The following is a 15,158-nucleotide window of genomic DNA, read 5'->3' as shown; positions in this document are numbered from 1 at the left end:
ATTAATCACCACAAAAGACCTATGGGAAAGCGTGGGAGAGAGGGGGGTTCGGGTGGGGAAGTAACATCAAGTGGAGGTGTCTGAAGTAAGATGGCATTACCACAGTCTAGTATATACAGTCACGAAGCTTGAGTTTATGAGGGTACTAGGAACAATAGACTGTGCAGATACTATTTCGCATTGTCTGTAATGAGGCGATAGTAGCGATTTTAGTGGTTAGCAACTATCTATGGATGCATATTTACTACGTATTGAGCTTCGTGACTGTATGTACTAGACTGTGGCATTACTGTGTATCCTCGTTTCCCCTTCTCTCTTTTCTCCTTTAAGTATTCCTTCTCTCTGTCTTCTCTCTTCCCTAGTACTCAATATGTACTATAGCACACAATTTTATGTACCATTAATGTCTTACCTTGTGGAGACTTGAATCTGTTCTAGTACCAGTACCTATCAATGTTACATATTAACCGACTTGAGGTACAAAGGCTAGTTGGGAAAAACAGTTAAAAATCTTGCCCAAAAGCAATGAACAGAGTTGCCAACGTGAATTGTAATAGGGAAATGTTGAGAGGAGTGTTACATAATTTGTATGAAAGTTTTTAATGATTCAGGGGAAAATTTTCAGTGGAAAATGTTTAAATTGAATACACTGCTATTCATGTAAACATATTTAAGATCCAGGGCAATTCTTCGAAGGACTATGGGATGAATTCATATGTTGGCAATGCTTCAAGCAGTGGCGGCTCCTGCGTATTTCTTAAGAGGAGGAAAGAAGGTAACAGGACGAAATGATATCTTCTTGAATGAAACATGCTACAAATTAGCCAACATGCATACAAGTAAGACCAGGTAGTTTTGGGGTTGGTCTTCTCTTCTGCATAGCAATAATCTGTTCTTGTAAACTGAGTTTCCAAAATTTTCCAAAATATATCATGTTTTCACTTCCATTCATTGTTGAATAATTGCACAAATTAACAATTACAAGGAAATTCATCTCGCAGCATTTTTCGAGCACACTACAGCATCACACGTGTTGGAAGAGACTATAGCTACTAACACATAATCAGAACCGCGGAAAAGGGAAATAATCTGAGGAAAGCGAGAACCCTGCACCCACCCACGTGGTCTGTGTTGCCACATGTAATTTTAAAAGTTCAGTGTCACATGTTTTTGAAGAATATCAGTTCTTGTAAAGTCATACTACCATTATTGTTCGAAGTTGCCGGTGGCCAATTAATTTTCTATGTTAAAAATAATGTAGTTCGGAGTACTACTTTCAATTTAAAATATATTTGTACAAAACTGACAACTTGGCTGTTACCCTGTCTAGTACACAATGAATGGAAGTGAATTTCAGGGGCCAAAAAAATCTGCGATAATAACGTAGAACTACTTCCTCTTTGTTTTATATAAACCCGACTTTAACTTTCAAATACCCACGAAAGTTTCAAACCATGAATAGTAGCTTATATAAAGTGCAATGAATAATATTTTTGATTTATAATTTTTAAAAAAAGTTTATATGATGTCTTTCATAGCGTTGCGTTAAAACTGTTTTTATTGTGCCTCCTCCTAGATGTGTTATAGTCTGATTGAATGCAGCATCGTTCGATGGCAGCGGTAGCGAGCTTTGCTGCACAATCAGTTGGTTTCTATTTCCCGCCCATGCGCTGATTCAGAGGAGGATCTCCTCCCTCTCCGTTCATTTACTCGCTTTAAAACTCTGCTTCTTTCTCTGGCCACTAGCGCGCTGTTGTCTATCTGTGTTAACTGCAGTAAAGGAGGAATGGATTGACTTTCCTCCACACAAACAATCTCGCATCTTTCTCACAGTTTTCTAGCAACACATGAGCGCGCATCAACCGAGGTTTTCTTATAGCTGTGAACTTAAAATTATCGACTATTCCTTGAATTTCAAGGTACATATTTTATTTGGTATTTACTTTCAAAAGAAGAAAAATGTGAGGAGGACGTTCCTCCCTTCCCTCCTCCGAGGAACCGCCACTGGCTGCAAGGTATAATTGGAGAGAATGCATTTCAGGAGTCATTCAGTTACAGACACGGCGTGCTCAGGATGCCACATGAGGTTGTGTGAGTGTTTAGGCAAGAAGATTGAAGTCTAAGTAGTGGATCATTGATCCCAACTTGGTGTCGCCCCTCAATTATTTTTATTTTGTTGTTGATATATATAACTCGATTAAAAGCCAAGTAGATAAAGCAATCATGCTGCCTTTAATAACGCTCTTGTACAGAAATATCAAAATCTCTAATGCTTCAATTAGGGGCAATAGTCTCTTGTGACATAATTGTAAATATATTAAAATGTCATCCATCACACTAACATACTAATACATACCTTGCTAATTGCGATCCATTTGATCTTCTGTAACTGACGAATACATCCAATGACTTATCCAAATTCTGCTCACATGAATTCGAAAGTCCATTTTCCAAATCTGAAAAGACAGATACTTAATAAGAAGCGGTTTTATAACAAAGAGTACAATTGTGAATAACAAATTTTAATAGGAATCCAAGCATACTTTTTATAGATTCAAATATCCTGAGTCGATGGATGCTGTTGGAGATCCCACACTCGTTCAAGAGCTGGTCATCTGTGAGATTGCGAATGGAGTCCTTGTCTACTCCGGCATTTAACATGGAATAAGTATATATAGGAAATTCTGCACCAATATTCTGAAGGAAGGAATTTAAGTTGCCAGTATCACGACTGCTATAATCGGCCATTTTCTTCAAGTTCTGCAATTCCCTTGTGAACCTGTGAGTTAAACACACAAATTGTAAACAAATGTAATCATTACTGAAATTAAAAGCAATAGCTCTACATTAAGATAATAAGGGTTCAGAACCATAGTGGGCCAAGTGCCGTTTAATAAAACTATAGAAAACAAGGGTTAAAATGAAGTTATTACCGTAATTCAATGGAAACATATAGCAAGTAATATAAAATATACACATTAAAACTAAATGATATGTCAATCTTCATTAAACTATAGTACTCGCTAAACTTTAACCCTTGCTTTCTCCATTTTTAATAAATGGGGCTTGGCCCACTATGACTCTGAACCCTTCATCTGTTTATTTATTTATTTATTTTGGTGTAGTTAAGGCCATCAGGCCTTCTCTTCCACACCACCAGAAATACAAATACAATAACAGAAATAAAAAGGAAAAAAAACACTATAAACAAAGTAAAGTCACACAAAAATATACACAGGTTGCAGTCACACAAACTTTAAATGAGTGATTAAGTATAATTAATTGTATCCTAATTAACTAACATAAAGAAGAAACTTGCGATTTTAATCTAGAGTAAAAAACATAAATCAACACTTCTAGCAATACCTAAAAAGCATTAATCAAGACAAAATTTTCCAATTTAATTTTGAATTGTGATAAAAGTCCGGCAGTCCCTGACATCATTAGGTAACGAATTCCAGAGACGTGGTATTTCTACAGTGTAGGAGGATGAGTATAGAGATGTTCTATGATGAAGGATAGAAAGAAGTGCTTGATGCCGGTTTCGAAAAGTTGTAAGAAATTGAAAGCGCGATAAGAGATAATTCGGAGTAGATTCTAAATAGAAAGAGATTTATAGAATCTTAACTATATTTTATTTCATCTCAGCCACGTTCAAAAAAAGCTAATTTTATTTCTAAACATAACTCATAATTACCTTCTTCGGCGAATGCCATTTGTAATACCAATGTCATCTCTTAGATTTGCTTCTGTCAGCTGTAGTAAAAGATCGCCATCTACTCGACTTTCTACAAAGTTACTGGCATATTCGGCAAATCCGATCTGCGGTAAAAAATGACAAAATATTAATTACGAAGTCCAATTACAGAAAAGAAGGCAGCATCTTAAGTGAAGTAAATTCAGATGACTGACCTGTTTGACCCACTCTCGAACATCCTCAGTGGACCAGAGTGGCACCTGCTGACTCAGCTTGTGAGGCACTTCCTCGCCCATAAGCCGTAACGCCTGGGCTGCATACTTAGAAGCAACAGCGTTGGGACAACTAGCCACCTTCTTCAGGGGTTCGATGGCACCAATCTCACCGAATATGTCAGTTTTGCCTTGCTGTTTCTTGATGCCCGCTTCCATGCAAAAGTGAAATGCAGCGAGGTTGCGTGCCTCTTCTCTCTTCGAACTCAAGACTGGCACCAGTCTCTGCAGCCAGTTTTTACTCTGGCCATGCGCGTGAGCCAGATTTGATTTTGCAAAATCTGATGGATTATGTGTAGTAACAAACGGTTCCACCAGATCCAGAGTCCCTGACTTGAGTACAGCTGCCTCAATCTCTTTGTTAGCCACGAGGACGGCGATGGCTAAACATGCATAATACTTTATATTATCGTCATTATGGAATGCTAATGGGAAGAGCCACATTGGAACCTTCCGTTTGATCATCGCTTCTTGGTTCTCCGCACCTCCATACAGAGAAAGGTTAGCTAGAGCACCCGCACAGTGGCGGAGTGTCTCTACATCGTTTTTTCGGCATTCGAATAACACGGCATCGAGACCACCCAAGCGAATCACGTCACTGCACGTTCCTTCACTGTGTTTGAACAGATGCTCCAGGATCCCAGTGCCGGTGCGCGAGTGATCCACAGAGTTAGCGTTCTTTGTACAGATGCAAGCCACCTTCACGACCGTGTCCAAGCCGTTCTCCACGACGTGTGCACGGTTCTCGGTGGTAAGGCACTGCTCCAGTAGGCGCGCACTCGAGAATTGCAGTTCACCGTCTTCGTGCAGACAGTTGGTCATCAGCAGGTCGAGTCCTCCACACTTGCGAAGAGCGTTGCACAAGGAGTAGCCCAGCGTGTGCCCATGTGTGGGAACTGCCCAGGCCTTCCGCATCATTTCGTTGATTCGGTTCAGCACTTGCGGCACTTTCGTCGGTCGCGGCTCAGTTCCGTTGCCACTGCGCCTCAAGCTTTTGATAAACGAATCCAGGCACATCGAGTATTTATGGATAGCACGCTCCACTTCTTGAGTATTCGAATTTGCAGACAGCCGCTCCAAATCCTCGAAACCTTGGTTGAGCAGTTCATCCTCAGACGATTTGAGCGCACCATTCATCAGCTGACTCATCTGAAACAACCGTTATAAGTGAGTAAGTTATATTCAGCTACTAATCCCAAAACACTTTTATACAGTCAAATATTAAAGCCAATTAATTCATATTCATGATACCAAATTCTTCAAGAACTCTGAATACTTTATAGCTAGCACAGCAGCTGTAAGCATGGTTTTCGCCAAACAATTTTTATTCCCTTTACATTTTCATTAATGGTTAATTCCATGGTAACTTACGTAACATTTGCAAAAATATACTGTTTGGTATTTTTGTAAGACAGTCTCAACTTTTGAATGGTTTGCACAAGACAGAATGAATTCTACAACTAATTTTATGTTCATTATTTTTAATAAATTTTAAATAAATTGCATTGAAAGCCATGGTAACTTACGTTATACAAAAAGGACTGTACCTCAGATAAAGTTCTAAAGATTTCAATCTCTGTTCTGTTTAATAGTGGAGAAGTCTAACATTTTTACATGAAAGACTAAAACACTCATTAATAAAACACACCTATCCAATAAACCATTACACATTATTATAAAAAATTATGATAACTTACGTTACATCTTAATGAAAGATCTACTGTATATTTTAAATACTTTTTAATACCGAGAACATTTTGCTCATGTCAAAATTGTATGCTTATGCAAAGTATAATTAATAACACATGGTATTCTACAAGGAATTTAAAAAGACTCTTCTGGCTTACAATAAAAAAAACTCTATATATGACACAATTAAAATATTAGGATTTACAATAAAAATACAAGGATATATGTTAAATCAGTATAACTGGAACTTGGAAAATTCAGGTGGCCCAAATTTTGTTTCTGGATGTGCACAGAAATTAGTTAATACAGTAAGAGTTCTTATTTATCAAAAATTTATATCAACACTTCATTTGACATTATTAATCTGGTTGAAGAAAAAATTTAACTTTTTTATCTGCCCCCATCAGAATGTTTGCTTGTAAGTAGTGAACGAATACCTGTGATTTGAGTGCTGTTGAAAGCCATCTAAAGATATGGCAGGTCTTTGTGGGGTGACGGATGTCACTCCGGTAGCATTCTAGAGTTAACGAGGGTCTACTGTATAAGTAATTGATTAACTAGAGGACTTACTCGTGTTAATTATGTAAGTCTGTGCGGCTCACAGCTGTTTCGGTGCTTCATCACACCATCCTCAGAGCCTACTACATCTCGGCGTCATCTCGAACTTCTCTGCCTGTTCGAGATGACGCCGAGATCTAGTAGGCTCTGAGGATGGTATGATGAAGCACCGAAACAGCTGTAAGCCGTACAGACTTACATAATTAACACGAGTAAGTCCGCTAGTTAATCAATTACTTATATTCAACTGTTAAAAGTAATATACGCAAGATTCAAAATGGATGGTCTACTGTATATGTTGTAGGTTATAAAGTAAATTAGTGTTAGTACCTGCGCAGCTGCTGAAATTGTAGAAGACTTGGTGCACACACCCTTCGCTGTGATGGTGATGTTGGACTGTGAGGATGCTGCCACATGTTTCTCATGGTTGAAGATGCCTGTCGAGGTCACAGTCTGCCGCTGTTGCTGAGCTGCCATTGCTTTCTACACAAACAATTTAATAAAGTTTAGATCAATCTAACTACAGCAGAATCAAATCAAACAAAATTACCAAACTTTTCTTTACCTTTTCCGCAGTGAAGGTCTCAGTGTGCAGCTTCATGCTGGACGCAGACACGTTCTGACTCTCCTGCTGGGTTATTTCGCCTGCCTTCAGTGATCTCTGCTCCTGTGCAAACGAACAACAATTAACACTTCTACTCCATATTTTCCTCAATAATTAACAAGTTTTCAATGCAAGTCATCGCCTTTGAATGATGCTGTGAGCTATATTATACATAAACAAGCCTCTGTTTGATGAAATGCACTGCATGACGAAATTTGTGTTATGTCTGAGATAATCATTCTCCTTGGTTCAGAAGCTTATTAACTCTTTTCTTTACTCTTCACTGAATAAAATACTTTGGAATTTTACAGACCATTAGTCTATTTTTCTTTTTTTCTTTTTTTAATTTAATTTAATGTATTCCATATCTCTTCCATCAGAATTGTAAGTTTGAGATATGTAGCAAGTCGAAAGTTATACAAAAATGTACAATACATAGCAAGCAATATCATTCAATTTAAAAACAAGCAATTCATCTGATGAGTAGAAGGTATGAAGAAATTTTAATTCTGTTTTCAACCTTTTCTCTTGACCCTTCAAAGCTTTAAGGAAATTAGGCAGTACATAGAAGATTTAATACATCCTTTTTCGTAACATCTGAGACTAACAATGAGTAGATGGAGGACTGATTTGTGTTATTTATTAAAATTATGAATGTTCTGATTAGTACTAAAATGATCTTGTTTTAACATACCGTATACAAAAACATCACCAGGGAAAGAATGTACTCACAAGTTAAGGTAAAGATTTCTAAATTTTGGAAAATCTTTTTACATGTTGGCCATTATACACATCTGTCAAAATCCTTATAACTTTCTTTTGTAAAACAAAAGTAAGTTTAGCTTAAGATAAGTTTACAGTAGTTCATGTTTTGTTTTTAGATAAGTCAGTTATCAAATACAATAAATAATGTTAATGATGTACTAAAAGAGAAAAAAAAATTCCACTATGTAATTTAGATATCGTAGAAGCAAATTGTATCTGATAATGCCGTAAAAGGCGAAAATGTTTGTACATTATTTATATTTAACATGTATTAACAAATGTTAACATTAAATTGATAAGTCATAAGATTGAATATTTTTAATATTATTTATTGTATTTAAGATGAATTGCCCCAGAATATTAATCCATGTTTCGATAGTGCTTTGTAAGAAGGTTATTATCAACAATTTTGTCGCATTACATTAATAAACAGTTATAAATCATTTCGTCATCGACTCATTTCCTTGATTGTATGAAAAAAAAATAGTGGAAATACTGAGATAAAGTAACACATTTTATGAAATGATGGATTTTAAACATTTTTTTAGATCTCCTCATTTTGTTGATAGCTCCCTTTTTACAAAACACCATAGAATTTTCATTACAGAATTATGCACAGTATGTTATTTTAAGTGTGTTTACATCGCCAGCAAAAGATATGGGTCTTGAAGCAGAACTCAATTTAGGACATAAAATTGGAGTCTATTATTATTATTATTATTATTATTATTATTAATTTTGCTATTACATAATAATTATGTAAACTACCCTATTACTTCCTGACCTAGTTGCCTCATTAGTGGTGCTTTATTGGTGTATTGGTGTCACTTATGAGTTATGAGGTTCAAACCTATCTTTGGACAGTTGACTAAACAACAACAAAAATAGAGTCTATGTCTACTTTAAATCTGGGCCGAAATTATCCAAAATATTTGTCCTACTAACAGCACATCATTCTCTTCATAATTTCACATGTGGGATTTTTACTTCCCGTGAAGTTGGCACTGCTGCTGCTCAGCTTCACTGTGTTATCGTACTCAATTCTGCACGACACGAGATGGTCATATTAGACTTACTCATCACAGGTGGTCAGATATGAATAATTAGAAAGGAGTGTGCGTTGGGAACATAATATTATTAGATCTCCCAAGTAGTGTGTGCTGGTTATTATGAGACTCTCCGTGTTGTATTAGAACGTTTTATCTCCAATGTCACAACTGAAATATATGAAGTCTACTTATGTGTCTGTTATACTTAACAATATTAAACATTTTCATAAAACAAGAGTTTTCTTTAACCCTTAACTTGATTAAGTATCCTAATTGTTTATCCCATACCATAAAAGTTGTCATGTGTTATCAGGATTAATTTCTCCTTCACGGAGACCAGTTCGGCCATGTTCCCAAGTAAAGTTATGTTATTCAACACAAAAGCTGTCGATATGACAGAATTGTGAACCTGAAATGATGTTGGAGAAATAAGGAAGGAAATGTTCTCAAATCCTACACTACGGTCAATCTGCAGCATTCATGTTCAAAGTCGTTGACGCACACATTACAATGCTGTCATGAATTTATAGATTATTCTGAAATTTGAAAATAAAGTACAACGGAATGACAATAATTGCGCTAATTATTTATCTCGTCTTGTTTTGCCAAATTACAATTTAAGACTTATCAACAAAGCCAACAATTGAAAAGTATATGCAATATGCTGCATCGATGTCAGAGGATCTAGCTGAAGTATTTCAAAATTTTAATTTGTAAGATTGTGATAATATTATTGAGATAACCATTCACAAAGCTGTGAAAAGGTCTACATGAGAAAGAAAGAAAGAAAGAAATGAATGAATGAATGAATGAAAGGAACTAAGAACGATAAAGAAAGAGATAACAATAGTTAGGACCAAAAATTAATCTTTATACGTAAAGATAAAGATAGATTAGATTAATTATATTTAGACAGACGGATTAGATTAGATTGATAAGATTAGAATAGATGAGATAGATTAGATAGTCCGAGAGACGGATAAAATCGAAGGTTCATGTGTATGGATGGTTACAAGGAAAGAGGAAAACGTTATCAAAAATATTAATCCAAAAAAGGTCTCAGTACAGCAATCTCAAAACTCCTCACTCCCCTCTCCAAGTATTTTTGTGAAGGTAAATAGCGCTGTAGAATCAAACTACTGTATTCAAATTCCATGAGCCAACATGCTGAGAGGAATTCAACATGGGGTCTAGGAGCAATCTCATGCAAATCGAGGTCATATGGCAGGACTCCTGTTAGAACAGATTACGAATGCAAGGACGTCGTAAGGCCTCCAGGTTTCTTGTCGCTAAATATAGCGGAAGGGCATTCCGATGCGACGTAGCGGAATAAAAATGGTATAAAAAATTCCCAGAAAATTTGCGTTAACTCTGAAACTCACCCGGTGCCGTTTGGTTTTGCTTCTGCCTCTATCCCACCAGATGGTGTTGCGGTACGTGCCACGACGCACGGGCCACGGTGCGCCTTGGCCGGACATCGCCTCGCGTCTGCACCGCGCAACATGGCGGACTGAGTTATATTTACTCTATGTTTATCCCAACCCTTAAACTCTGCCGTGTCCTTCACAGCTGTTCTGAGGGCTGCAGGCACTGCCATGCGCGAGGAGCGTGCCAAATACTTCTCGAGTGTCTCCTCCCACATGCCAAGAGTATCTGCGCTCAACCTGCCCGTTGCCCGTCCATAACTCACAACAAAAATAAAGTTCCGATACTGCAGCCGCGCCGCAATATTGAACAATGTGTTCTTTGCACGCAGGCACACAGGCCTACACACACCCCAGTATTTACAGATACAACAATATAGTGACCCATAAAGAAAATACCATCAATTTATTGTTAGAACTGTATAGTTCGGATCTAATTTATACCCTATCAATTTTCTACCTATTACCAATAAATAAATATTATAGTTTCAGTACATATAGTGAAGATCATGTAAGAGTAGTTCCTAAAAGTCTAATTTGGCAGTCTCTTCTGTGTTGCCTACTAATACCAGATATCACCAAAGAGGGTAAAATCACAATGTTACGTACTGAAATAATAATAATAATAATAATAATAATAATAATAATAATAATAATAATAATAATAATAATAATAATTAATAATATAGTGTTAACAATAACAATGTCTTGCTTATTTACCACATCTCATCTTTATGCAGCGAGGTGTTTCCTAAATGGCTCAATAATTTATTTATGAAATAGTATATTTTCCTCCTGGACTTCTCGCATATTATCTTGGTGATTAGGATTAGTATGATCTAATATTACAATTTATTTTGTCTGACAACATTAAATTTATTGCTTTGACTAAAGAGTTTACGATTCATGAGACCTAACCTAAAAATGTATTTACTTACTTGCATTTTCATCAGTTTGCTTTACTGTAAACCGAAATCATTGCTGCCAACATAACAGTTAGAAAATAACTGCCAGTTGTAGTATTTGTCAGTACCCTAAATTCGAAACGAAGTTGGTAAAAGAAAATTCAACCTTAGAGCTAGAAAATCACTATAGTCCACTAGCATATGTAGTAATAGTGGAAAAATGGATAGGTTTCACCCTTGGGGTATTAAGTAAGCTGATCCGGACTATAGCATTGTGATTTCACCTACATTAGTGATATCTGGCAAAATTGAAAAACGGTCATATTAACTTTTTAGAAAATAACCTTACGTGAACCCACTACACACAGGTCGCCCAGAGTTATTGAATACCTATACTGTATGTTCGTGATTTCATACATAACTTGAAAAGTAATTAAGCACAGCAAGTGATTTATCTTACAAATGTGTAAAAACTTTCCAAGTTTTGTTTCTTGTTCGTGTGACATCATTCGTAGCTCAAGACGCACGTGAGTTTTAGACGAATTCTCGCGTTTAAAAGAGAAAAATTGGCGTACAATTGCTTTTGCTAAGACCGCGGAACGCCGCTCCTTATAAAGTAAGTTAGGAAAAATGGTTCCTATATACATAAATATCGAATTTTTCATTGGTAATTGGCCCTACTGTGATCGGATATAAAGTAAACAGCCCACAAGCGAGCGGTCCATTCAGCACATCACTCTACATGTGCATATTCAGTTTCCACTGAAAATGTTTTGTTCTCAGATGTAGATTTTTGGGTAAGCCTATTCCACCGTGTCCTGGAAATTAATGCTCCATCATCAGAGCAAAAAAGTACGACCAAAGAGCCACCTATTTGCTTGGGCTCGCTATATATGGCTACTTCAAACAACTGACAAGGAAGGTTCACCAAGTGATAATGGATTTTCACAACGATTTTCTCTCAATATGAAATAAGAAACCTCCTTATAAATTTATACATCCGGAGAGGGCCTAGTTTTCGAGATATGGTTTTTCAAAATAATCGCTTGACATCCATATACTCGTATCTCCATTGCAATTACTAAGAAGTTGCATTTCTCTTGAGTGCCGTGGAACACCCTTGTTTTGCGATTAGACTTTTCAGTTTAATGATGAGAATTAATCCTATAAATGTTATAAATCTGTTAATAGGTGTATATCATAACAGAAAACCAACACCAGTGAATAAAAAGGTATACGAAGGTAAGAGCAAAATCTCTGTTGTTATAATAAATAGATATTGATATTTTTATTCCGGGTTTGAATTCTTTAAAATATAATTCTTCGTTTTCAGGAATAATTGATTATTTTGTCCAAGCAGAGTCAGTTGATTTCGATATTGAACAAGATTTACAACTATTAAGTGATGATGGAAGAGTTTCGGAGGAAGAAACAGAAGACACACAGATGGTTTCAAGCAGTCGCCAGTCTTCGCAATCAACTTACGTGCCTTCACAAATATTATCCTTATTTTTAACCGAAACCAAAAAGAGGTATATTACTGTTAATAATACATGGTATATATTATTCTGGTATTTATTCTTGTTCTTTGGGTTATTCGCGTGAATATTTATTATTATTTTTGCATTGATTTCCTTTAAATTTATTAATTTTAAATAGGTCGAGGTCTGGTGTAGACCCAGATTTGAAGAGGAAGAAACAGATTGTTAAAAAAATACAAACGCACGCACACGCACGCGCACGCGCACGCGCCGCACGCACGCACGCACGCACACACACACACACACGTGTAGCATAGCACTGTTTGCATTAGTTGTCATAACTCTGGATTGAAGAATTTGAAAAAATCATACCTCGAAAACTAGGCTTTCTCCGGATGTAGAAATTTATATGGAGGTTTCTTATTTCTAACGGAATTTATGGTGGAAAAATTGTTGCGAAAATCCATTATCACTTGGTGAGCCTTCCTTGTGAGTAAATACCTACTTTTCCCTGATGAAACCTGTAGGTAGTTCCGAATCGTTGGAACAGTGGAATACCCAAAAGTCTGCTTCTGAACACATTCACGGTGAAAGCATATAATTTTGATACTATTTAGGCCCCTACATAGAACACGACTCGCCGAACACTACATACTGAATGTGACTGAGAAACTTGTACAAAAATCAATGCAAAGGAATCCGCACTGCAGTAAACAGGAGGAATTCCTATACAGACTAATCCACATTGCAAAAGTAGGTTACTTTAGGCGTTACTACATATAACTTTATTATTCCTGTTCTTGCTGCAGACATACGCAAAGTGCTGTCGAATTATTTGGTTCGCATGTTGTGCGTAGTCCGCGCTTGAATGCTATCTTCATTCGAGTGAGATCAAAGTCGAAACGAGATTATAATTGCTACATGCAAGGAAGGCTTCAGTTTTAAATTCAGTTTGTGTAGCCTATCAATTAACTGTCCTTCGCCGTAGCTACGTGGTTCAATGCGTCATGCTTTGACCTAGCTTACTGAATAGGGGAATAAATTTTCTCATTAAGTTTCGGTCTGTGTACAGAAACTGTGCTCAACTGCCCACTCAGCAACGTGGTGAATTTGGGAAGCTAAAGTAACTACCGAAAACCGGTTTCGCTAACGATCTATAGCTGGGGGGATCATCGTGCTAATCACACGTTAATCCCGCATTGGCTGGATGATCATTCACCTCTGCTTAAGTATGTGGACGTGAAGCCAGCATGTTTAACAACTTCTTGGGGATACGGTAGTCTAGCATTCGTAGGACATGGATAAAGGCTAATATTTGTTCTGGTATTCTTCTATCTTATCGTTTAAATTGAATATACCCAGCACCCTCCTGATATCTGCACTGCGCTGTTCATCTGTTCTTTTGTATCCTGCAACCTCCCTCAAAAATTGCATCTTGATGATCTCAATTTTATGTTTCTGACATTGTTATGTCCAACATTCTGACTCAATTGCTAAAACTTTATAAAATGTTAAGGTTGTTCTTTCTTAGTTTTGCTTAAAATAATCCTTTCTATAGTACAACATATATAATTAAAATGTTGGAGTTTCCTTTGTAGGTCCAATCCTACATTTAACATCTCTGACCTGTTCAGTATTGTTAATGTTAACTGTTATCTTCCTTTTTAACAAGTCTTTGCCTTGACAATCTAAAATCTTTATCTTTTTCATAGATATTGTCAGATTATATATTGATGCTGTCATTTGTAATTTATGTAACAAGTTTCGGAGACTGTCTTCCGATGCAGCCATAACAATATCATCAGCGATAAAAGCGTTGTGAAATTCATATTATAAAATTGGCTAAAATATTCCAGCCATTAGTTTATGACCTAGTCGAGATATAAAGTAAATAAAATTCCGTCAAAATATCAACGCAAGAACACCTGATAAATCCACCTTCTATCCTTACTTCAGATTTAAATAGCGACGACGACAGGTTTTCAATTTGAGGCGGGACATTCGGGGGTCGAATTTTATCAGGATAGGCAATCCCTTTCATTGTATCTTGCTTTTTTTTTTTTTTTTTAGAGGAGTATATTATTACTAGTAATGCATATAATTATAAGTAGATATCAGTACTGATTAATTAGTTGTGCTCGACATAAATACGAAACAAAAACTAATAAGAGATTATGGAATTTAATTACGATTAAACAAACTGAAACATGGACATGTAGGTTTATTAATATTTTGAGGAGAAAAATTCGCTCCGGAGCCGGGGATCGAACCCGGGTCCTTGGTTCTACGTACCAAGCGCTCTGACCACTGAGCTACGCCGAATTCAATCCACAGCAGGGATCGAAACTTCCTCCTTCAATGTTTCCCTCCAAGTTCGGCATATATGTTGACGTATATGTCCAATGTCAACTGCCATTATATTAGGAGCGCACTCAGCTGAGTGACTTGTTTGGCCGGGATTCCGCAGTTAAGTGCACATATGCACTGCAGCTATGAGAATATTATAGATTAATTAATTTGTCCTACAGAATAATATCTGTAATATTGACAATTAATATTTCAGGAGAAAAATTAATTGTCAATATTATAGATATTATTCTGTAGGACAAATTAATTAATCTATAATATTAATAATAATATGTAGGTTTATGCATAGCATACAACATGCAATGAAATAATTGCTAAAAGAAAGTTAAGAGCTAGGTGCATAGTAT

At 36.4% G+C, this 15,158-nt stretch overlaps 1 protein-coding gene across 1 annotated transcript in view; it reads right to left on the bottom strand.

Moving 5' to 3' along the window:
• The window catches only part of Sarm (sterile alpha and armadillo motif), a 406,159-nt gene that overhangs the window by 4,746 nt on the left and 386,255 nt on the right, over positions 1–15,158 (bottom strand). The window contains exons 5-10 of the mRNA XM_069847647.1: positions 6,782–6,883; positions 6,547–6,699; positions 3,913–5,118; positions 3,698–3,822; positions 2,544–2,779; positions 2,357–2,456 (exon numbers count right to left, since the gene is read on the bottom strand). Of these exons, the coding sequence (XP_069703748.1) occupies positions 2,357–2,456; positions 2,544–2,779; positions 3,698–3,822; positions 3,913–5,118; positions 6,547–6,699; positions 6,782–6,883 (1,922 nt within the window). The remainder of the gene's footprint in view (positions 1–2,356; positions 2,457–2,543; positions 2,780–3,697; positions 3,823–3,912; positions 5,119–6,546; positions 6,700–6,781; positions 6,884–15,158) is intronic.

Source organism: Periplaneta americana, chromosome 15 (genome assembly GCF_040183065.1).
Source record: "Periplaneta americana isolate PAMFEO1 chromosome 15, P.americana_PAMFEO1_priV1, whole genome shotgun sequence".
Lineage (NCBI taxonomy): Eukaryota > Metazoa > Arthropoda > Insecta > Blattodea > Blattidae > Periplaneta > Periplaneta americana.
This window is presented reverse-complemented; position numbering and strand designations above follow the sequence as displayed.